Below are 26,260 nucleotides of genomic sequence, written 5' to 3'. Positions count from 1 at the left end.
CTTAATAAGACATTTTGCCACAACTTTGGAAGTATGCTTGGAGTCATTGTCCATTTGGAAGACCCAATTGCGACCAAGCTTTAACTTTCTGACTGATATGTTGCTTCAATATATCCACATAATATTTCCTGCCTCATGATGCCATCTATTTTGTGAAGTGCACCAGTCCCTCCTGCAGCAAAGCACCCCCACAACATGATGCTGCCACCCCCGTGCTTCACGGGTGGCTTGCAAGCCACCCCCTTTTTCCTCCAAACATAACGATGGTCATTATGGCCAAAAAGTTATATTTTTGTTTCATCAGACCAGAGGACATTTCTCCAAAAAGTATGATCTTTGTCCCCATGTGCAGTTGCAAACCGTGGTCTGGCTTATTTATGGCGGTTTTGGAGCAGTGGCTTCTTCCTTGCTGAGCGGCCTTTCAGGTTATGTCGATATAGGACTCGTCTTACTGTGGATACAGATACTTTTGTACCTGTCTCCTCCAGCATCTTCACAAGGTCCTTTGCTGTTGTTCTGGGATTGATTTGCACTTTCCGCACCAAAGTACGTTCATCTCAAGGAGATAGAACGCATCTCCTTCCTGAGGGGTATGATGGCTGTGTGGTCCCATGGTGTTTATACTTGCATACTATTGTATGTACAGATGAACGTGGTACCTTCAGGCGTTTTGGAAATTCATTGCTCACAAGGATGAACCAGAATTGTGGAGATCTACAATTTTTTATCTGAGGTCTTGGCTGATATTTCTTTTGATTTTCCCATGATGTCAAGCAAAGAGGCACTGAGTTTGAAGGTAGGCCTTGAAATACATCCACAGGTACACACCTTCAATTGAATCAAATTATGTAAATTAGCCTATCAAAAGCTTCTAAAGCCATGCCATCATTTTCGGTCATTTTCCAAGTTGTTTAGAGGCACAGTCAACTTAGTGTATGTAAACTTCGGACCCACTGGAATTGTGATACAGTGAATTATAAGGGAAATAATCTGTCTGTAAGCTATTGTTGGAAAAATTACTTGTGTCTTGCACAAAGTAGATGCCCTAACAGACTTGCCAAAACAATAGTTTGTTAACTTCTTGGTGACAGGGGGGCAGTATTGAGTACCTTGGATGAATAAGGTGCCCAGAGTAAACTGCCTGGTACTCTGTCCCAGATGCTAATACATGCATATTATTAGTAGTATTGGATAGAAAACACCCCGAAGGTTTTAAAACTGTTTGAATGATGTCTGTGAGTATAACAGAACTCATATGGCAGATGAAAACCTGAGAAAAATCCAACCACGAAGTGGGAAATCTGAGGTTTGTAGTTTTTCAACTCTTTGCCATTCCAATATACAGTGTAAATTGGGTCATATTGCACTTCCTAAGGCTTCCACTAGAGGTCAACAGTCTTTAGAACGTTGTTTGAGGCTTTGAAGGGGTGCTGAATGAGAGGGGATTGAGCCAGGTGTCTGGCAGAGTGCCACAGGCTTGTGACGCATGGTCACGAGTTAGCTAGCTCTCGTTCCATTGCTTTTCTACAGACATAGGAATTCTCTGGTTGGAACATTATCGAATATTTATAATGATAACATACTAAAGATTGATTCTATACTTAGTTTGACATGTTTCTATGACCTGTAATATCACTTTTTGAACTTTTCGTCCGACGTTCGGCTAGACCTGCACGCGCGTTTGGATTTGTTTACCGAAAAGGAGAAGCTATTTGGACATAAATTATGACCTTTATCGAAAAATATCAAACATTTATTGTGGGACTGTGATTCCTGGGAGTGCATTCTGATGAAGATCATAAAATGTAAGTGAATATTTATAATGCTATTTCTGACTAATGTTGACGACAAAATATGGCAGATATCTTTTTGGCTGCTTTGTCTGAACACTGTACTCAGATTATTGCATGGTTTGCTTTTTCCGTAACGTTTTTTTTTAAATCTGACACAGCGGTTGCATTAATGAGAAGTGTATCTCTAATTCCATGTATAACACTTGTATTTTCATCAACATTTATAATGAGTATTTCTGTAAATTGATGTGGCTCTCGCAGCAGAACTAGGAAGCAGTGTTGGGAAAAGAGGGTGGCAAAGAAGGGAGTTGCAAACATAGGATCTGTGCTCCAGTATTCTCTTAGGGAGTTATTCTTTACTATCCCCATGATAATATGAAGGACTGTCACCAGGAAGGTATACATTTCACTAATTGTGGTTGTCCCAGCCACTCCTGGCTCTCTCTTCTCCTGTAGCTCCAAGGCATAGCGATTGGTCTCTGCTATGTCTCCCACCAGCTCCTCTGTCAGAAACAACCTGAAGCACTCTGCCTTAGATGGAAATGGCAAGGGGCGTTGCACTCCAGATTGGGACTCATCAACGCAAACAGCAGTGCCAAAAGGGGTGAAATGGCTAGCAGCCTTCCAGCTACCACAGAACTCCTGTACTTCATCCACTGTCGGTCTGCCTCCATCACCACCAGCATCTTCAAAGGGAACAGGGACTTTGTCAGTGGACAAGGGGTCCTCAGATTCGGGGTTCTCAATGGCTGGGGGGCAGTTCCTCACTGTCACTGTCAGAATCTGATTCCTGACTTTCAGACTCATTGTCAGAATTTTTTTAAATCTCCAGAATTTCCGCATTTGTGAGTTGTCTCCTTTTGAAAGACATTGCTAATGCTACAGCTTAGCTCACTAGCTATATACATAAACAGCAACACTGAATGGCTCAGAGTGGGAGTGAGAGGTTACGTGATTGACTGCCTGCACGTGCCATTTGTATCAATAAATCACTATCAGAAAATGTTTTGTTTGGTAATTTATATATTTACTGTTTTTTTCACGTTTTTCAAGTACCGGTGATGAATCATGCATTCCGATTCTTGCATAGATTATAATGGGCACATATGTGTGTAAAACACTTTTTTGAAGGTTGTACTAATTATGATGAGCTAAGCTAATTCCAGCTATGTGTGTGGAGCCATGTTTGTTGACATACAATGCATTCTTGGTTTCACGTCTGTCGGACCAAAGATGTTATAACAAAATGAGGTGAGTAAGGGTTCACTCATTTTTTGAGAACTTCAGGAAGTGAATGGTGGGATGTGAACGATGGTAGATGACACACCCCTTCAAAATGCATACTATAAACAGACCAAACACACCTTGTCTTCTCTGATTTTCTTTGGTTTCTGTGAGGGAAAAAAGAATGGCGGCGCACTGAAACTAATTGTCGGATTACTTTCGATTTCTAGAAAGTGTTTTACTCAATTATTTTGATCAATGGGGAGCTCACCCGTGATCTGATTAATTATAAATAGTAACTGCTATTAGCTAATTCATATTGTAGTTTGTCAGCCGAGAGTTATATAAATATGACCGCTTGTGTCTTTCCTCAGTTAGCGCTAGGACAAATGTAGCCTACATTTTTCCGGTTTGGATGATTGTGTTATGCTATAGATACTTCTGTGAATATCTGAACATTGCATCCAGAAATAAACTGTTCACATTCTGGACATAACTTTGCAACGACTGTGTTTGCGTAAATAGTTTCTGAAAAAAGTGTAGCTCAAATGTGGATTGTTGCGCCATTCGAAACTGGCCGCCCTAAATAAGCATTCTAATCACATGGGTGTGATCGTATGCTTCAGGGTCCACTGTAGAATGATCACACACGTGTGATGGTACGTGTGAAAGGGTTAAATGTCACACATGAAACCATATTTTCACGTATTAAATGTTGAATTGCATTTTCACATGTGAGATTTGCAGTTTCACATGGGAAAATCAGATATGCAGTTTCACATGTGAAAAACATTCATGTGAAAATCTCACATGTAAAAATTCTATCAATTGAAAATCTAATGTTCAGGTTCACACGTAAGAAAGCATACAGTGCATTTGGAAAGTATTCAGACCCCTTCACTTTTCCCACATTTTGTTACATTACAGCCTTACTCTAAAATGGATTTTTTAAAATAATCTCAATCTACACACAATACCCAATAATGACAAAGCAAAAACAGTTTTTTAGAAATGTTTACAAAATATTCTACTTACATAAGTATTCAGACCCTTTACTCAGTACTTTGTTGAAGCACCTTTGGCAGCGATTACAGCCTTGAGTCTTCTTGGGTATGACGCTACAAGCTTAGCACACCTGTATCTGAGGAGTTTTCTCACATTCTTCTCTGCAGATCCTCTCAATGTAAGTACTGACGCTGGAGAAGAAAATCAGGTACGGGGATTTGAACATTTAATGTGGAACAGACATCGAACAGGACAGGAACAGCGTCAGAACCAGGTAACAAAATGACAAACGAACATTGATCTTGAAGCGGGGAACAGAGCAAGGGAACAGACAAATGTAGGGGAGGAAATAAACACAAGTGATTGAGTCCAGGTGAGTGCAAGGAATTGCTGACGAGGGGAGTAGGTGTGCGTAATGATGGTGGCAGGAGTGCATAATGCTGGGGAGACTGGCGCCTTTGAGCGCCAGGGAGGGAGAGCGGGAGCAGGCGTGACACTCAAGCTTTGTCAGGTTGGATGGGGCTAGTCGCTGCACAGCTATTTTTAGGTCTCCAGAGATGTATCATTGGGTTCAAATCCGGGCTCTCGCTAGGCCAATTAAGGACATTCAGAGACTTGTCCTGAAGCCTTGGTTGTGTGTTTAGGGTCTTTGTCCTGTTGAAAGGTGAACATTCACCCTCTGTCTGAGGTCCTGAGCGCTCTGGAGCAGATTTTCATGAATAATCTCTATGTTCATCTCTCCCTCCATCCTGACTAGTCTCCCAGTCCCTGCTGCTGAAAAATATCCCCACATGATGCTGCCACCACCATGCTTCACCGTAGGGATAGTGCCAGGTTCCCTCCAGACGAGACAGTTGGCATTCAGGCCAAAGACCTCCATCTTGGTTTCATTAGACCAAATAATCTATTTTCTCACGGTCTGAGAGTGTTTTAGGTGCCTTATGGCAAACTCCAAGCGGGCTGTCATGTGCCTTTTACTGAGGCCTGATTGCTGGGAGTGCTGCGGATATGGATGTCCTTCTGGAAGGTTCTCCCATTTCCACAGAGGAACTCTAGAGCTCTGTCAGAGTGACCATCGGGTTCTTGGTTACCTGCCTGATTGGAGGCCACTGAATGATGGAGGCCACTGCGTTCTTTGGTGACCATCAATGCTGGTCACCAGATCAGTACCCTTCCCCAGATCTGTGCCTCGACACAATCCTTTCTCGGAGCTCTACGGATAATTCCTTCGACCTCACGGCTTGGTTTTTGCTCTGGTGTGTGCTTTTCCAAATCATGTCCAATCAATTACATTTCCAAAAGGTTGACTTAAATCAAGTTGTAGAAACATCTCAAGGATAATCAATGAAAACAGGATGCAACTGAGCTCAATTTCGAGTCTTATAGCAAACGGTTTGAATACTTATGTAAATAAGGTATTCCTGTAAAAAAATATATATTTTAAAAATTACCAAAAAAAAATGAAAAACCTTTTTGCTTTGTCATTATGGGGTAGTATGTGTAGATTGATGGAGAAAATCACTCTAAGCACACACCCAAGACAACGCAGGAGTGGCTTCGTGACAAGTCGCTGAAAGTCCTTAAGTGGCTTCCTTCTTTTCACTCTGTCATTTAGGTTAGGATTATGGAGTAACTACAATGTTGTTGATCCATCCTCTGTTTTCGTCTATCACAGCCATTCAACTCTGGAACTGTTTTAAAGTCACCATTGGCTTTACATTTAACCAATTTTAAATTCAGGCTGCAACATAACAAACTGTGGGAAAAGTCAAGGTGTGTGAATACTTTCTGAAGGCACTGTATGTGAGCTTAGTTCAACTGTCGTACCCCATCAGAACCCAAAATATAAGCTTGTTTAATTCCGTCTTTAAACTAATGAAATGCAAACAGCCTAAAAATATGGTTAAAAGTATCATTTTGATATCATGGGATAGTCAGTACATAGCAACTAACTGTGGCACGGAGTACACTTTTAATGTTTCAATGAAGAATTGCCGCTTCCAACACCTTTAACCTGTTAGTCCTATAGGGGCAGTATTTCATTTTTGGATAAAAAGACGTGCCCGTTTTAAGCGCAATATTTTGTCACGAAAAGATGCTCGACTATGCTTGGAATTGATAGTTTTGGAAAGAAGACACTCTTACGTTTCCAGAACTGCAAAGATTTTCACTGTGAGTGCCCTAGAACAAATGCTTCAGGCAAAACCAAGATGTTTGACCGACCAGGAAATGAACAGGATTTCTGAGGCTACGTTTTCCATGATCGCCTTATATGGCTGTGAATGCGACAGGAATGAACGGACACTTTCTCTTGTTTCCCCAAGGTGTCTGCAGCATTGTGACGTATTTGTAGGCATATCATTGGAAGATTGACCATAAGAGACTACAATTGCCAAGTGTCCCGCACGGTGTCTGCGTGGAAATTGGTGAGCAAAAGTCAGCTACCAGTATTTTTCCATCCGAATCAGAGAAGAATGCAGGCTTCCAGGGACGGCATTTCAATGAAGAGATATATGACAAAACACCTTGAGGATTGATTCAAACAACGTTTTCCATGTTTCAGTCGATATTATGGAGTTAATTCGGAAAAAAGTTTTGACGTGTAGGTGACTGAATTTTCGGTTAGTTTCGGTAGCCAAATGCATAGTAACAAAACGGAACGTTGTGTCCTACACAAGAATCTTTCAGGAAAAACTGGACATCTGCTATGTAACTGAGAGTCTCCTCATTGAAACATCTGAAGTTCTTCAAAGGTAAATTATTTTATTTGATCCCTTTGCTGGTTTTTGTGAATATGTTGCGTGCTAAATGCTAACGCTAAATGCTAAGCTAGCTATCACCACTCTTACACAAATTATTGATTTTCTCTGGTTCTAAAGCATATTTTGAAAATCTGAGACGACAGGATTGTTAAGAAAAGGATAAGCTTGAGAGCAGGCATATTTATTTTTAGAAATCGCTAACGTTGCGTTATGGTAATGAGCTTGAGGCTGTAGTAACGCGACCGCATGCGGGGTGGGGCGGACTATGAGGTTAATAGAGTAATAGTGTTATTATATGAGAATAGTGTTATTTTATGGTGTAACAATAATGATTGTACAAACTTTAACCCAGGTACAGAGAAACACAGCCAGCAGAGGTAAGGATAAATCCAGATCTTTTACTTAGAGAGTCTTGACAGAAACAAGGCAACCGCACAAGAGCACACTAATAAAACATGAGACCTAAGCACAGATACAGGCCAACTGAGGAACCTAAATAACATGGCAACCAGGTGAACAGAGAAGTTAATTAAACACAGGTGAATCTAATAAGTAATACTCAGGGTAACCTGGAAACTAGAAAACAAGGTAAGAGTGCCCTCCAAAGGTAACCTATGGAAACAACAATCAAATAAAACAGAAGCTGTGAAAATATGGTGCAATTCTCTTGGGAGTGAGTTACTTTTGTTCCATTAATATCAAGAAAAACTTCTGAAGTCGAGAACAAAATTATTGGTATTGCAAACAAAAATAATGATATTGAAAGCTAAAAAACATAAATCCCAATGTTTTGATAGCAAAAACAAATATTGCAACAAAATATTTTGTAAATGTAGTTAGGTTTCCATCCAATATGCAGAGCCGGGCGGCCCTATACAATCACTACGCAAAGCTGCGTAGGGCCCCGCAAATTATGCAAGGGCACTGCATCCCCCTTGTGTCAAATCAGGTGTCCATGTTTATAACTTAGATGAGAGCATGAAACGGAACTATCCTTCTGGTCACGAAAAGAGAAAAAAAACGAGTGAATTGTAGGAACAGCAATCAGGTAAACTTGTGCTCTCTCCTCTCCATGTTTGATGTCAGCAAATAACAGTAACATTAAGTTGATTTGCTAGCTTGCAGTGCATCTCTCTCTCGTCTGTCTGTCTGTCTCGCTAACCCAGCTGGGCAGTGCATCTCTTGGTCTGTCTGTGTCTTGCTTGCTTGCCAGCCACTTCCAGGGCTGTGTTCTGTGACTTTTTGTCTGACAAAAGTGAGAGTGAAATACAACTATTTATTATGTTTGATAAACGCCAATGGGCAACGGTGTTTAAAAACTGCAGCTCGGAAAAGATAACTGCGACGCGTGTAAACATGCGTTCATATGCGAGTGCACGAAATGAAACTCTCTCTTCAGCAGCAACCTCTGTGGGGACCAGTTGTCACGCCCTGACCTTAGTTATCTTTGTTTTCTTTATTATTTTTGGTTAGGTCAGGGTGTGATGAGGGTGATATATGTGTTTTTGTCCTGTCTAGGGTTTTTGTATGTTTATGGGGTTTTTCCAGTCTAGGTGTTTCTATGTCTATGGTTGCAGAGATTGGTTCTCAGAGGCAGCTGTTCATCGTTGTCTCTGATTGGAGACCATATTTAGGTAGCCACATGCCTTGGATAGTTTGTGGGTTATTGTCTATGTATAGTTGCCTGTGTCAGCACTCGATGTTTACAGCGTCACGTTTGTTTTGTATAGTTTTTTAACCTCTAGCGTCGAGCAATCCCGTATCCGGGAGCGTAATTATAGCCTGTTGTGGAAGATTCAGAATTTGTTGGTAACATATTTAAGATGTTTTATATTCATCAAATGTGTGAAAGTTACTTCTCAATCAGAATGGTATTTTTGTATAATACTGTGGCGAGGTTGCAGTTATCTGTTCTATGTCAAGACTAAGTTGCATGGGCCGCGGAGAGGTCAAAGTGTCATCATGTGTAAACATATCTTTTACTCCCTACCTTTTTCTAGTGGGGAAAGGAGGGTGGCAGTGTCTGGAAACATTCTCATGCTCCCTTTTATCTTAACCTATAGCCTCATTCTCCTCTCCGTGAGCTTGTCCAGGATTGGTTGTATTTAGAGTTGGTTGTATCTAAATGACAATTTGATATATGCCTGTTGATATGGGGGATTGGTTTATGGTTCTGGGGTTTGAGTAAGGAGACAAAGCTGAACGATTTATTATGTCTATGCTGTCTGACTATGTGTGTTCTTTGCTATTAAAGGATCTCAGTTGCATTGTAAGGGGGCTCTCAGAGGATTCATTGAGAGACACTGAATTTATCTGAGAGTCACAGGATTGTGATAGAGCTCATATAATTAAAGATGGACTTTTATAACTAACTCTGACTTGTGTGTGTGGTTTGCTCCCATGATCTGGTAAATAGAGGAAATTTCCACGACAAGCCTCAAGCTCATTACCACAACGCAACGTTAACTATTCATGAAAATCGCAAATGAAATGAAAGAAATATATTCACTCACAAGCTTAGCCTTTTGTTAACAACACTGTCATCTCAGATTTTCAAAATATGCTTTTAAACCATAGCTACACAAGCATTTGTGTAAGAGTATTGATAGCTAGCATAGCATTAAGCCTAGCATTCAGCAGGCAACATTTTCACAAAAACAAGAAAAGCATTAAAATAAAATAATTTACCTTTGAAGAACTTCGGATGTTTTCAACGAGGAGACTCTCAGTTAGATAGCAAATGTTCATTTTTTCCAAAAATATTATTTGTATAGGAGAAATCGCTCCGTTTTGTTCATCACGTTTGGCTAAGAAAAAAATCTGAAAATGCAGTCTCTACAACGCTGAAATTTTTACCAAATTAACTTCATAATATCGACAGAAACATGGCAAACGTTGTTTAGAATCAATCCTCAAGGTGTTTTTCACATATCTATTCGATGATAAATAATTATTGGCAGCTATGTTTCTCCTCGAAGCAAACGAAAAATACACACAGCTGGAGATTACGCAATAATTGCAACGGAGGACACCAAGCGGCCACCTGGTAGATGTAGTCTCTTAAGGTCAATCTTCCAATGATTTGCCTACAAATACGTCACAGTGCTGTCGACACCTTGGGGAAACGACAAAGTCTAAGCTCATTCGTGACCCATACACAGCCATATAAGGAGACATTGGAACACAGCGTATTCAAAATCTGGGGCACTTCCTGTATGAAATTTCATCTTGGTTTCGCCTGTGGCATTAGTTCTGTGGCACTCGCAGACAGTATCTTTGCAGTTTTGGAAACATCAGAGTGTTTTCTTTCCAAAGCTGTCAATTATATGCATAGTCAAGCATCTTTTCGTGACAAAATATCTTGTTTAAAATGGGAATGTCTTTTTTATCCATAGATTAAAAGAGCGCCCCCGATATCCAAGAAGTTAAGTGTTCTTCGTTCATTAAAAGAAGAAGGTATTCTAATCACGCTGCACTTTGGTGTCCTTTATACGATGAACGTGACACCAGTCCAGACAATATATGGGCGTGATGGCACTCCTCATAGGCGCACATAATTTTCAAACAAGACAAAGACTATCTAAACTCAGCAAAAAAATAAACGTCCTCTCACTGTCAACTGAGTTTAATTTCAGCAAATTTAACATGTGTGAACATAACAAGATTCAACAACTGAGACAGAAACTGAACAAGTTCCACAGACATGTGACTAACAGAAATTGAATAATGTGTCCCTGAACAAAGGAGGGGTCAAAATTCCAAAATAACAGTAAGTATCTGGTGTGGCCACCAGCTGCATTAAGTACTGCAGTGCATCTCCTCCTCATGGACTGCACCAGATTTGCCGGTTTTTGCTGTGAAATGTTACCCCACTCTTCCACCAAGGCACCTGCAAATTCCCGGACATTTCTGCGGGGAATGGCCCAAGCTCTAACCCTCCGATCCAACAGGTCCCAGACGTGCTCAATGGGATTGAGATCTGGACTCCTCGCTGGCCATGGCAGAACACATACATTCCTGTCTTGCAGGAAATCAGCCAATCTGCCTGTTCTGTGCTTGGTGGCATTGTCAAGCTGGACAGCCATATCAGGATGAGCCTGCAGGAAGGGTACCACATAAGGGAGGAGGATGTCTTTCCTGTGACGCACAGCGTTAAGATTGCCTGCAGTGACAACAAGCTCAGTCCTATGATGCTGTGACACACCGTCCCAGACCATGACGGACCCTCCACCTCTAAATCGATCTCGCTCCAGAGTACAGCCCTCAGTGTAACGCTCATTCCTTCGACGATAAACGAGACTCCGACCATCACCCTTGATGAGACAAAACCGCGACTCGTCAGTGAAGAGCACTTTTTGCCAGTCCGATCTGGTCCAGTGACTGTGGGTTTGTGCCCATAGGGGACGTTGTTGCAGGTGATGTCTGGTGAGGACCTGCCTTTACAACAGGCCTACAAGCCCTCAGTCCAGCCTCTCTCAGCCTATTGTGGACAGTCTGAGCACTGATGGAGGGATTATGCATTCCTGGTGTAACTCGAGCAGTTGTTGATGCCATCCTGTACCTGTCCCGCAGGTGTGATGTTCAGATGTACCAATCCTGTGCAGGTGTTGTTACACGTGGTCTGCCACTGTGAGGACGATCAGCTGTCCGTCCTGTCTCCTTGTAGCGCTGCCTTAGGAGTATCACAATACAGACATTGCAATTTATTTCCCTGGCCACATCTGCAGTCATCATGCGTCCTTGCAGCTAGGCTAAGGCACGTTCACACAGATGAGCAGGGACCGTGGGCATCTTTCTTTTAGTGTTTTTCAGAGTCAGTAGAAAGGCCTCTTTAGTGTCCTAAGTTTTCATAACTGTGACCTTGATTGCCTATCGTCTGTAAGCTGTTAGTGTCTTAACGACTGTTTAACAGGTGCATGTATATTACTTGTTTATGTTTCATTGATCAAGCATGGGAAACAGTGTTTAACTTCTTATGGGCAGGTGGGATGGTAGCATCCCACCTGGCCAACATCCGGTGAAATTGCAGAGCGCAAAATTCAAATTACAGAAATATAAATATTTAACAATCATGAAAATACAAGTATTATACATCAAACTAAAGCTTAATCCAGCCGCTGTGTCAGATTTCAAAAAGGCTTTACGACGAAAGCACACCATGCGATTATCTGAGGACAGAGCCCCGCATACAAAAGCATGAAAAACATTTTTCAACCAGGCAGGTGCGACACAAAAGTCAGAAATAGCTATATAATAAATGCCTTACCTTTGAAGATCTTCTTCTGTTGGCACTCCAAAAGGTCCCAGTTACATCACCAATGGTCCTTTTGTTCGATAATGTCCTTCTTTATATCTATAAAATCTCAGTTTAGCTGGAAGCGCCAGATTCTCTCCTTCAAAATGCATACAAAATGAATCCCAAACGTTACCAGTAAACCTATCCAAACAAGTCAAACAATGTTGATAATCAAATCTCAGGTACCCTAATACATAAATGAACTAAATTTAAGACGGAGAATAGTATGTTCACTAACGGAGATAAATAACAAAGAACGCACTTTCATCCACGAGCATGGAAACACTATAACCAAAATGGGAGCCACTTCGAAAAACTTCTAGCTCATTTCCCCAAAAACCAGCCTGAAACTCTTTCTAAAGACTGTTGACCTCTCTTGGAAGCCTTATGAACTGCAATCTGGGAGGACTTTGCCTCATAATAAACATGAAAGCCATTGGAAACAGTGGTAGGCTGAATTGTTTTTATTCTATGGTTTGTCCTCTGGGTTTCGCCTGCCCTATCAGTACTGTTATACTCACAGACATTATTGTAACAGTTTTAGAAACTCTAGAGTGTTTTCTATCCACATCTACCAATTATATGCATATCATAGCTTCTGGGCCTGAGTAACAGGCAGTTTATCTTCGGTACGCTTTTCATCCGGACGTGAAAATATGCCCCCTACCCAAGAGAGGTTAAACCTTTTACAATGACGATCTGTGAAGTTATTCGGATTTTTACCAATTATCTTTGAAAGACAGGGTCCTGAAAAAGGGACGTTTCTTTTTTTGCTGAGTTTCATCTCTCAGTCAATTTTACTCCAGACAACTCTGGACTAATGCAAGATGGAAAGCAATGGATTTACATTGACTACTGATTTATATATTGATTCACTGGGCAATATGGATGCACATCCATCAGTAAATAATAACCATCAAGTATTCAGCCAAAACATAGCATAAATAGTATTTTATATTTGAAAATGTATTGAAAGGAAATCTGGTGGGAGCCAGTTTGAATGGGCCTGATGCAGCTGATAAAATTAATAATAGTATTGCTATCTATAATTTACAGGTGCTATTCTTACATTTGTCAGTAGAGGAGATGCTGGATCATCTGCCAGTACAAGCAGAAACTCAGTAGATCCACATCCAGCCTCAGCCAGTACGAACACAGACCCAGTACAACCGGCTTCAGCAAATACTAACACAGACCCAGCACTGGCAACTTCAGCAAGTACTAACACAGACCCAGGTGAAGTACAGGCAGCCTCAGCCAGTACTAGCACAACCAGAGGTGTACAGCCAGCATCAGATACAAGCAGCTCAGACCCTAATAGAACAGTTGCTGCTCCACCAAATTATCCAGCAGATTGGCCCCCAGTCTTAAAATACTTTATGAGGACTGAGTTAGTGTGTAAAGATCCACTCAAACCAGGACTGGATTTGTTTTACCCTAAAGGCAAGTCTAGAAGAGGTTTCCATTCAGGCCTAATTACAGAGACAGCTGTCAAATGGTGAAAAGATTACCAGGAGCTGGCTTTCATACTCAATCAAAAACAACGCAGTGTATTGTTTTTGTTGAAAGCTCTTTTCTACAAAAGACTGCACAATCATAAAGGAATGTGAATGACTGGTCAAATATCAATGCCATTCTGAAACACCATGAGGGTAGTCCTGAACACCAACAATATGATTAAGTGGAGAAAACATGATCTGCGCCTAAGTCGGTGACAGACTCTTGACCAGAATCAAATGACAATTTTGGAGGCTGAAAGAAAGAGATGGCGGGATGTCCTTACTAGAGGTCGACCGATTATGATTTTTCAACGCCGATACCGATACCGATTATAGGAGGACCAAAAAACAAAGTGTTGGAGAAGAAAATAAAAGTGCAATATGTGCCATGCAAAAAAGCTAACGTTTAGGTTCCTTGCTCAGATCATGAGAACATATGAAAGCTGGTGGTTCCTTTTAACATGAGACTTCAATATTCCAAGGTAAGAGGTTTTAGGTTGTAGTCAATATAGTATTTATAGGACTATTTCTCTCTATACCATTTGTATTCCATATACATTTGACTATTGGATGTTCTTATATGCACTTTAGTATTGCCAGTGTAACAGTATAGCTTCCGTCCCTCTCCTCGCTCCTATCTGGGCTCGAACAAGGAACACATCGACAACAGCCACCCCCGAAGCAGCGTTAGCCATGCAGAGAAAGGGGAACAACTACTCCAAGTCTCAGAGCGAGTGACATTTGAAATGCTATTAGCGCGCACCCCGCTAACTATCTAGCCATTTCACATCAGTTACACCAGCCTAATCTCGGGAGTTGATAGGCTTGAAGTCATAAACAGCTCAATGCTTGAAGCACAGCGAAGAGCTGCTGGCAAAACACACGGAAGTGCTGTTTGAATGAATGCTTATGAGCCTGCTGCTGCATACCACTGCTCAGTCAGGCTGCTCTATCAAATATCAAATCATAGACTTAATTACAACATAATTACAACATATTGCCTGGTTAATATTGCCTGCTAACCTGGATTTATTTTAGCTAAATATGCAGGTTTAAAATCAAATCAAATCATCAAATCAAATTTTATTTGTCACATACACAGATGTTAATGTGAGTGTAGCGAAATGCTTGTGCTTCTAGTTCCGACAATGCAGTGATAACCAACAAGTAATCTAACTAACAATTCCAAAACTACTGTCTTATACACAGTGTAAGGGGATAAAGAATATGTACATAAGGATATATGAATAAGTGATGGTACAGGGCAGCATACAGTAGATGGTATCGAGTACAGTATATACATATGAGATGAGTATGTAGACAAAGTAAACAAAGTGGCATAGTTAAAGTGGCTAGTGATACATGTATTACATAAGGATGCAGTCAATGATATAGAGTACAGTATATACGTATGCATATGAGATGAATAATGTAGGGTAAGTAACATTATATAAGGTAGCATTGTTTAAAGTGGCTAGTGATATATTTACATCATTTCCCATCAATTCCCATTATTAAAGTGGCTGGAGTTGGGTCAGTGTCAATGACAGTGTGTTGGCAGGCAGCCACTCAATGTTAGTGGTGGCTGTTTAACAGTCTGATGGCCTTGAGATAGAAGCTGTTTTTCAGTCTCTCGGTCCCAGCTTTGATGCACCTGTACTGACCTTGCCTTCTGGATGATAGCGGGGTGAACAGGCAGTGGCTCGGGTGGTTGATGTCCTTGATGATCTTTATGGCCTTCCTGTAACATCGGGTGGTGTAGGTGTCCTGGAGGGCAGGTAGTTTGCCCACAGTGATGCGTTGTGCAGACCTCACTACCCTCTGGAGAGCCTTACGGTTGAGGGCGGGTACAGCCCGCCAGGATGCTCTCGATTGTGCATCTGTAGAAGTTTGTGAGTGCTTTTGGTGACAAGCCAAATTTCTTCAGCCTCCTGAGGTTGAAGAGGCGCTGCTGCGCCTTCTTCACGACGCTGTCAGTGTGAGTGGACCAATTCAGTTTGTCTGTGATGTGTATGCCGAGGAACTTAAAACTTGCTACCCTCTCCACTACTGTTCCATCGATGTGGATAGGGGGGTGTTCCCTCTGCTGTTTCCTGAAGTCCACAATCATTTCCTTAGTTTTGTTGACGTTGAGTGTGAGGTTATTTTCCTGACACCACACTCCGAGGGCCCTCACCTCCTCCCTGTAGGCCGTCTCGTCGTTGTTGGTAATCAAGCCTACCACTGTTGTGTCGTCCGCAAACTTGATGATTGAGTTGGAGGCGTGCGTGGCCACGCAGTCGTGGGTGAACAGGGAGTACTGGAGAGGGCTCAGAACGCACCCTTGTGGGGCCCCCGTGTTGAGGATCAGCGGGGAGGAGATGTTGTTGCCTGCCCTCACCACCTGGGGGCGGCCCGTCAGGAAGTCCAGTACCCAGTTGCACAGGGCGGGGTCGAGACCCAGGGTCTCGAGCTTGATGACGAGCTTGGAGGGTACTATGGTGTTGAATGCCGAGCTGTAGTCAATGAACAGCATTCTCACATAGGTATTCCTCTTGTCCAGGTGGGTTAGGGCAGTGTGCAGTGTGGTTGAGATTGCATCGTCTGTGGACCTATTTGGGCGGTAAGCAAATTGGAGTGGGTCTAGGGTGTCAGGTAGGGTGGAGATGATATGGTCCTTGACTAGTCTCTCAAAGCACTTCATGATTACTGAAGTGAGTGCTACGGGGCGGTAGTCGTTTAGCTCAGTTACCTTAGCTTTCTTGGGAACAGGAACAATGGTGGCCCTCTTGAAGCATGTGGGAACAGCAGACTGGTATAGGGATTGATTGAATATGTCCGTAAACACACCGGCCAGCTGGTCTGCGCATGCTCTGAGGGCGCGGCTGGGGATGCCGTCTGGGCCTGCAGCCTTGCGAGGGTTAACACGTTTAAATGTCTTACTCACCTCGGCTGCAGTGAAGGAGAGACCGCATGTTTTCGTTGCAGGCCGTGTCAGTGGCACTGTATTGTCCTCAAAGCGGGCAAAAAAGTTATTTAGTCTGCCTGGGAGCAAGACATCCTGGTCCGTGACTGGGCTGGGTTTCTTCTTGTAGTCCGTGATTGACTGTAGACCCTGCCACATGCCTCTTGTGTCTGAGCCGTTGAATTGAGATTCTACTTTGTCTCTGTACTGACGCTTAGCTTGTTTAATAGCCTTGCGGAGGGAATAGCTGCACTGTTTTTATTCGGTCATGTTACCAGACACCTTGCCCTGATTAAAAGCAGTGGTTCGCGCTTTCAGTTTCACACGAATGCTGCCATCAATCCACGGTTTCTGGTTAGGGAATGTTTTTATCATTGCTATGGGAACGACATCTTCAACGCACGTTCTAATGAACTCGCACACCGAATCAGCGTATTAGTCAATATTTTTATCTGACGCAATACGAAACATGTCCCAGTCCACGTGATGGAAGCAGTCTTGGAGTGTGGAGTCAGCTTGGTCGGACCAGCGTTGGACAGACCTCAGCGTGGGAGCCTCTTGTTTAAGTTTCTGTCTGTAGGCAGGGATCAACAAAATGGAGTCGTGGTCAGCTTTTCCGAAAGGGGGGCGGGGCAGGGCCTTATATGCGTCGCGGAAGTTAGAGTAACAATGATCCAAGGTTTTACCACCCCTGATTGCACAATCGATATGCTGATAAAATTTAGGGAGTCTTGTTTTCAGATTAGCTTTGTTAAAATCCCCAGCTACAATGAATGCAGCCTCCGGATAAATGGTTTCCAGTTTGCAAAGAGTTAAATAAAGTTCGTTCAGAGCCATCGATGTGTCTGCTTGGGGGGGGATATATACGGCTGTGATTATAATCGAAGAGAATTCTCTTGGTAGATAATGCGGTCTACATTTGATTGTGAGGAATACTAAATCAGGTGAACAGAAGGATTTGAGTTCCTGTAAAAATATATACTTCTGTGTATTGATTTTAAGAAAGGCATTGATGTATATGGTTAGGTACACGTTGGACTGTCCTTTTTCCGCGAATGCGCACCGCATCGATTATATGCAACGCAGGACACGCTAGATAAACTAGTAATATAATCAAACATGTGTAGTTAACTAGTGATTATGATTGATTGATTGTTTTTTATAAGATAAGTTTAATGCTAGCTAGCAACTTACCTTGGCTTCTTACTGCATTCGCATAACAGGCAGGCTCCTTGTGGAGTGCAATGAGAGGCAGGTGGTTAGAGAATTGGACTAGTTAACTGTAAGGTTGCAAGATTGAATCCCCGAGCTGACAAGGTAAAAATCTGTCGTTCTGCCCCTGAACAAGGCAGTTAACCCACTGTTCCTAGGCCGTCATTGAAAATAAGAACGTGTTCTTAAACGACTTGCCTAGTTAAATAAAGGTGTAAAAAATAAATAATAATAATAGGCCAAATTGGTGTCCAAAAATACAGATTTCCAATTGTTATGAAAACTTGAAATCGGCCCTAATTAATCGGCCATTCCGATTAATCGGTCGATCTCTAGTCCTTACACGTTTAATAAGTATCACCCAGTCTCTGCTTGAAAGAAACCTAGCATTCATGGGTTCATCAGACAAACTCTTCCAACCAGATAATGGAATCTTCCTAAAGGAGGTTGAATTACTGGCTAAATTTGACCCCGTTATGGAAAATTGAAGATGGAGAGACACATGCTCATTACCTTGGGAAGTGCAAATAGAATGCACTGATACAGATTGTGATAGACAAGATTCTGGAAGCAATAGTGACTCAAGTAAGAGACTCAAAGTACTTCTCCATTATCTTGGACTGTACACCTGACATTAGCCAGGAGCAAATGTCCATTTATTCTGAGAAGCGTGGCTTTAAAGGAAAAGCCAGAGATCAAGGAGCACTTCCTCTGCTTTGTGAATGTTGAGGTTACAACAGGCTTGAATCTGTCCACTGTCATCTTAGATAAGCTGAACGAGCTGAAGATTCCATATGAAGATTGCAGAGGGAAAGTTTATGATAACGGGGCCAACACGAAGGGCAAGCACCAAGGGATACAAGCCAGACTGCTAAAACAAAATCCCAGAGCTGTGTTCGTCCCATGTGGAGCACCTACCTTGTCATTGCAGATTCTGCCAAATCTTCAAAAGATGCAGTTGGGTTTTTTGGGCATGTGCAAAAGCTCCTCACCTTCTTTTCAGCTGGCATACAAAGATGGAGGTGTTTTGAAAAACACAGGAACATAAATGTGAAGTCATGGAGTGACACAAGATGGGAGAGTAGGCTCCAAGGTGTTCATGCAATCAGGTATCAGGCTTCTGAGGTTTGGGAGGCTTTACTGGAAGCCAGACAGACGGTCAACGATCCTGTGACCAAAGTGGAGGCACAAACACTTGGGTCCTACCGCTTCTTGATTTGCTGTGTCATATGGTGTGAGTTACTGACAATGACAAACAAGGTAAACAAGCACCTCCAATCCGCCTCAATGCAGTTGGATATCGCAATGAATTTGATCTCAAATGCAAAGGCCTCCCTCACAATATACTGGGAAACTGGATTCTCTGAGGCCCAGACAACAGCCAAAAGCATTTGTGAAGAAATGAATGTGGAGGCTGTTCTGAAAGAGAAGACACTGGGAAACAGCAAGAAGCATTTCGGCTACGAGGCTCCTGATGAATCAGTGACTGATGCACTGAAAAACCTTGAAGTCAACTACTTCAACACTGTAGTCAACTCTGCTGTGACATCCATGGATGTTTACATTATATAGCCAAAGCTAATCACATAGCTGTATAGGTTTTATTTGACTATTTTAAGACATATATCTGTAGCCATTTCCTATAGGCTTATGTTTATATTGTATAGACAAAGCTAATTATATAATATTATGAGGACTGGACTTGGGATGCACTATATATCGGTGAACAAATCGGACGATATTAGATAAAAATGCCAACATTGGTATCGGCCCGATGTCTAGTTTTACATCGATGTGAAAAACCGATGTCAAAGCTGACGCGCATACCTATATAACGTAGGCACATGACATAATGATACCACGTAAAATGTTGCGCTACATGTGCAATACAGCATTCCTAACCTAGCCCACAAAGTCTGCTGTGTGGATCGAGCAGTCAACAAGTTGATCAATCATTTCAGCGAAACAACTCAAAGGCGAAATCTATTAATGCCAAGATAATGGGATTCATTGCCCTTGACAATCAACCGTTCTCTGTCGTGGGTGATGTTGGCTTTCACGACTGGTCAAGCACCGGCGGAACACACTAACGTTGCCAAGTGCGCTGTTGTTCAGATGGTGCCCTACCGGAGTTACACTGTGATAGCAAACAAGCAAACACCGGCCACGAACAATGTGTTTACAATACCGCGTTGGTAATAAAGCATAATTTGTTCGACCACAACTTCTGGGGTAGCTAGCTAGCTTTAGCTTGGTACCTAGCTTGCACCAATTACAACCAGCCTTAAAACAATGACCAGTAGAAACTGCAGTCATTTTCACTATTCTTAGCAATGATTTTGGAATCCTTGAGAGTAAGTATTAGCTAGGTAGCCACTTGTTATTCGCCTATTGAAATTGAACTTCAGTTCATGAAAATAAATAGCTAGCCAGCTACTTAACCATACATAACCCTAACCCAAAGCTAACGTTATAAGCAGCCAGCTTGCTTCATCTGGTGAGTGAGGCTTGACCTGACCGGGTTATGTGTTGTGAAGCTAGCCTCAATAAGGATTATGCACTAAGGATTACAATAGTGTAATTTGCAGTTTGCCTTCAAAATAAAAGTACCTATTTGAAAGTGATGAAGGTTACAAATGGTGGAATTATGCCATATTTAGACTAGATAATGTTAAATAAGGTTGGAACGTGAAGCAATGAAATGGGGTATCAGTGTCATGTCATTGATTCACAATCCAAAGGTAAGGTTGTACAGTGAAATAAGTATGCCCCCAGTGCAATTCTACAAGTACAAAACATCCAAATTGATTTCAACAGATTTTTGTCAAATTAACTAATTGTTATCTTTTGTTGATTTTATATAACAACATTCCAACCTCGTTTTGCATAATCTATTCAGTTATGGCATAAATCTAATATTTCTATTCAATTGCATCTGTGTCAATGACATACTTTTATTTTGTAGACTAACCGCAAACTCCACTATTGTGGCTAATCCTTATTGTTGCTAGCTTCACATAGATGGGTCCAACTACCATTAATCAAATAAGAACTGTCTTACAAATTAAGGTTATTTTAGATGATGACACCTCGCTATATAGTTGCTAAGCTTTTAGGGAAGAGAATTGTTTGCATCGATGAACTAGCTAGCTTTTTTTATGACCAGCACTGTAGGTGCGCAAGACAACTTTACCAGTATCATAGCATACGTATCGGTGAATCTCTGTGACATATGAAATACGAGTGATAGTGTCGTCAATCTGTAATAACTACGTAAAAATATTATGAACGGGTTAAATTATTATGTGACGTGCAGTCATATTCAGGTCCTGATTGGTCAACAAGATTGGTCAACAATTTCACATGTACCTTTTTTGAAATACAAAGACCCAAACGGCTTTCCATAGAAATCCTGGTTAAGAATGAAACAACTGAACAAATGAACAATGAAACAGCACAGAAAGTAAGTGAAAGAAATAGGTTTTGATTATGTTAGACTGGTAATGGGGACATATGTAAATGCCAACAAAATAACTTTTTGGTCAGTGTGGTGTGTGTGTAACCTTTATTTAACTTGGAAAGTCAGTTAAGAACAAAGTCAGTTAAGAACAAAGAATATAAATTCTACATTTATATTTAACACAATTTCTTATTTATGTTAATGTTAATATTCACTTATCTTAAGATTCTATTGAAAATATTATATTCAATAAATATTTTTTGTTTATACCTCATTCTGTTCTGTATACACTACCAGTCAAATATTTTAGAACACTCATTCAAGGGTTTTTCTTTATTTTGACTATTTTCTACATTGTAGAATAATAGTGATGCAATTTTTTTTTGTAGTAACCACATTTCCAACCTTTTTACGTGAGTAAAATACTTTGGATAAAACATTTCATGACAGGCCTGATGGAAACAGAACATTTATTTTTGTGAGAAAACCATCAGTATAGTTGAAAAGGTCATGGAAACCCATTTAACTTGTATGTTTTATTCAGTACATGGAAATTTAACCGCAAAAGGTTTTTTTCTGTGCACTATGTCATCATACACATCACATCTTCAGAAGAGGGAAAAACACACATGAAACTACACACGTGTCTGAAAACCACGTTATTTTCAAATGTGGTGTTTTTAGAAAGGGGAAACATGGGCCAGTATTCATAAAGTATCTGAAAAGGAATGCTGATCTAGAATCAGTTCCCCCTTATCCATGTAATCATATATATTATGATCTAAAAGGCTAAACTGTTCCTAGATCAGCACTCCCACTATAAATACAGTCCCTGAAGGATTGTTCACTGAAACCATCCCAGAGGTGTACAAGGCTTGGGGAAAACTTATTTAATTTGCATTGAGATCACTGGCCCTGTTGTTTCTGGTCTTCAAAGTAGGTGACCATTCATTTCAAACCACACAGAGAGACCATTGACAGAATATGCTAAATCAGTGGACTTTGAAGTTCATTATACATAAGTCATGTTTTCAAGTGGGAGCTTTTCAACTATATATTTACAAAACTAAATGCTGCTTTAAACTGGTAGCATTTTCCACATTTAAAAATGCTTGAGACCTCCACTCCACAATGTAAAATAAGGGACTAAAGCAGTGGTAGTCACAAAAATTTCTGAGGGAATCACTTTTGTAAAGCAAAATCACTGGGCGACCTGTCATACCATTCAAAGAACGGGGTCTGGGGGGGTCACAAAGTCAAATTGACTCAGACGTTATATTAAATGGGTTTATACATGATATTTAAGATTCTATTAACATGGACCATCAAGCTATTTCATTATCCAACTCTATTTTAGGACAATTGGGTATCAAAAACAAATGTGCAATATATTTTGATGAATCTTTAGAATTTGACCTTATTGCCATTATTTCAATCAAAGTTATAGCACAAGATACACTACCGGTCAACATTTTTAGAACACCTAGGTGAAGCTGTTTGAGAGAATGCCAAGAGTGTGCAAAGCTGTCATCAAGACAAAGGGTGGCTATTTGAATCATCTCAAATATTGTAACGTTCGTCGTTAAGGGTAGACCAAGGCGCGGCTTGATTTGAGTTCATCATATTTTATTAAAATGTAAACCAGCAAAAAAAACAATGAACTATACAACGAACGAAAAGCTTTGTCGTGAGAAAATACATGCAACCAAATAGAGACAAGATCCCACAACTGAAGGTGGGAAAAAGGGCTGCCTAAGTATGATCCCCAATCAGAGACAACGATAGACAGCTGCCTCTGATTGGGAACCATACTAGGCCAAAAATGAAAAAGCAAACATAGATATACAAAAACTAGAGTACCCACCCTAGTCACACCCTGACCTAACCAAAATATAGAGAATAAACAGGGATCTCTAAGGTCAGGGCGTGACAAATATAAAATATATTTTGATTTGTTTAACACTTTTTTGGTTACTACATGATTCCATATGTTATTTCATAGTTTTGACGTCTTCACCATTGTTCTACAATGTAGAAAATAGTGCAATTAAAAAAACAAAAAACTTGAATTAGTAGGTGTTCTAAAACTTTTAACCGGTTGTGTGTGTCAAAACAGGTAATGGCACATTTGTGTCTGAAAGAAGTTTGGTTTGGAGTGATTAAAATACATCAGAATGCTATTGGAAAGTTCAGAAAAACATCAGGGATGATCATCAAACAATCTTATTTATGATCGTTTGTGGAGAATCAGTTAATTTCCCTCAGTTACTCTGCACAGCTTGTGTCGTAGGTGGAAACAGAAGACATGTACGTGTTCCTGAGAGTCCTGGCTTTCAGGGATGTGGTTATAGTTGCTAATAGCTCCTTAAATTCCAGAGCCAAATTCATAGGAAGGAAACGATTTTGAGATGCCAGAAGCGCTACAATCCACTTTTCCCGCTTTGTTTGTCCCAGCCGCTAATAAGGCTACTCTGGGGTTACTCACATAACCAAGGTTCTATGAACTAAGCGGCACATTCAGCTGACTGAGGAAAACACAACACATTATTTTTGATTACACGCAATGACTATGCCTGGGCTAAAGCTATGGTAGGACATTCATGTGTTGTTGATGTAAAGCTATGAAAAGTCTTCAATGGTGACAGAAGAGTTCCTGCTCTGTTGTGCCTAGTCTCTAAATGAGGGACTCTGTAATGGGGTCGGTGGGTTGAGGTGTGTGTGTGTATGCGTGCTCTTTAGAAGCGGCAAGATGGTGAAAAGTAGATGTGTCTTAATGAGGAATGTTGATCTCCTAAATTAAAGAGGTCTCTATCCTACCATCAACACAACATCCTGTTCCTGGGCTGCTATGGGCTTGGCACAGCAGCCTTTGAAGTTGCTGTGTGTTTGCCACACATATGTACACATGATCAAAACTGAGATCAGCAATATATACAATCTGTGGCTATGGGGCAATGGCTGACAGACTGTCAGCTTTGGCATGATGGCTTTAAGCTGTACACAATCACCTACCTTAAGAACAATTCACTCAAGCTGTGTGAATGTTGAATTTCATGGGTAAAGTCTATTTCTGGTCAAGACTGAAGAAAGGCTGAAGTGTTTAATGCCACCCAAATGCAATTTGTGTGTGCGAGAGAGAGAGGGACAGAGAGAAGACAGAATGTGAGTGGGTGAGTGTGTCTTGCAGCTTGTCTGTTTTGGGTGGAGAGCCTGCGCTTGTTTTCCTTTTCATCCAGTGGTGACCAGATAATGACAGCAATTGGGTAGAAGGAAAGCGGTGAAGAGAAAAAGCTGCTCTGATTAGCATTTGTGGAGCAGTGAAAGAGATGCAGGCCATGTGTCTGGTCAGGATGTAATATTATCCATGATGTAATTTTGTTTCCAAACAGGGTGAGTTTTGGAGCACTGAAAGCTAAATAAAAAGCCTGTTAATTCAAGGTAAAACAAGTTGCTTCAGTGCTTCTGAGAACTCCTTTAACTCTTTGAGAATTTAAATGGGCCAGACTTTACCCTTAAAATAAACAATCCTACTGGTTTTTCTCTCTGGAGATTTCGTAGTTGTTGGGAAAACAGAGTAGGGTATTTCCGATTGCTATTCCATGATAGAAACCACCGAGTCACATTATCTCACTGAAAAACACGATGGACTCAAGGCCACTCACATGAGCTCTTTTTTTTGGACTTCCATGGCGTCAATACAACTTCCTGCATTAGCCAATGAGTCCAGTGTCACTAAATTCCAAATAGCTAAATTCATGGACTGATTATTAACTGTTGGCCTAATTAAGCAGGTGGTGCGCACTCATGTTAAACAGGAAGAGCAGGGCTCTACTTTCACATTTCTCTTCGCTACATTTTGTAGCATTGCGGCTGCACTGTTGCGCGCAAAGAAAATGCCACAACGTGGAAAAAATGTATATGCATTTATGTAATATCATAGTAATATATAGGCTAGTAGCTTGCGTTATATCCCAATCAGTTAACCTACTTGAAGACCTAATGGTTATGCATATAATAAGAAAGTGATAGCCCATAAGTCATGTCAGGTAGGCTAGATGTTGATCAAAATTAATACAGCTTGGAAGAGAATTTACTAGAACGTTTAAACCTCATACAATGAAGTATGCCGTGTGACGTATCCTGGTAGCCTACTTAACAAAAACAAATCGGTGCAATGAATGCCCATGGTTAGGTATTGCTGTCTGTATTTATTGAATAAATGGATAGTCCCCTTGCATCCCACTGATGTTCAGCCTACCTTTTTGTTTGTCCATCCCTGGAAATGCTCAAAGCGTCCCTGGGAAGTTTATTTTTCCCCCGATATCATAGCTGTGTCCAATATGAGCCACAGTTCTCTCCGACGAGAATATCTTAGCTTGAGGTTCTATAGGTTGAGGTGATGAGACTAGGCTAGTCAACAGTGAAACTCCAGCTCAACTCGTCGACCAGCAAAAACCATAAGAAAAGTCACTCCCCTTCTCACTATTGCAAAAAAAATCTACATAAAGCGACCACTAGGGGCGGAGGACCACTGGGGAGGTGGCGTGTGTGTGTGTATGTGTGTGATGGGTGGGTCATGCACCCCCAAAATCTGAGGGAGCACAAAGTATGTGAGGATGATATCCTGAAGTTGGAGAATTTAGCATTTTTCAAACACCTGAAATAGCTTTCCCTGCAATCTAGAGCGATAATCATTATGCTTAATTCTATGTCAAAAATATATGTATTGTTCTACATTTCTAAGCATCCCTCTTGAGCTGTCTGTATCCTCCTGACTGGTGTTTTTTTTTTTTGGGGGATATGCTTCTCTACATCTCTGCTAAAATCTGGGTAAAAAGATTGAAAGGAAGGTTATGCTTATTCAGTACATTTACTAATTGATTGCTTTTCTAAAGTCTACCACTTTTGCCAGCTAAAATAGTTAGACAAGCAATCTACTCTAACTTTATTGATGGCCTGAAATGGCTTATTGGTACCTAGTTATGAGGTTGGAAGATTGGGAATCTATCTGGGCTAGCTAAAGCCAACTTCATAAAATGTATAGGTGGCTAGTGGCTAATTACAA

General features: G+C 41.1%; 1 protein-coding gene across 1 annotated transcript in view; it reads right to left on the bottom strand.

The window, feature by feature from the left end:
* si:dkey-220o5.5 (actin filament-associated protein 1-like 2) overlaps positions 1–25,872 on the bottom strand; it is a 123,270-nt gene extending 97,398 nt beyond the window's left edge. The window contains exon 1 of the mRNA XM_035786407.2: positions 25,454–25,872. Within this exon, the coding sequence (XP_035642300.1) occupies positions 25,454–25,469 (16 nt within the window). The 5' untranslated portion in view covers positions 25,470–25,872. The remainder of the gene's footprint in view (positions 1–25,453) is intronic.
* Between the last annotated feature and the right edge of the window lie 388 nt (positions 25,873–26,260).

Source organism: Oncorhynchus keta, chromosome 14, assembly GCF_023373465.1.
Source record: "Oncorhynchus keta strain PuntledgeMale-10-30-2019 chromosome 14, Oket_V2, whole genome shotgun sequence".
Classification (NCBI taxonomy): domain Eukaryota; kingdom Metazoa; phylum Chordata; class Actinopteri; order Salmoniformes; family Salmonidae; genus Oncorhynchus; species Oncorhynchus keta.
This window is presented reverse-complemented; position numbering and strand designations above follow the sequence as displayed.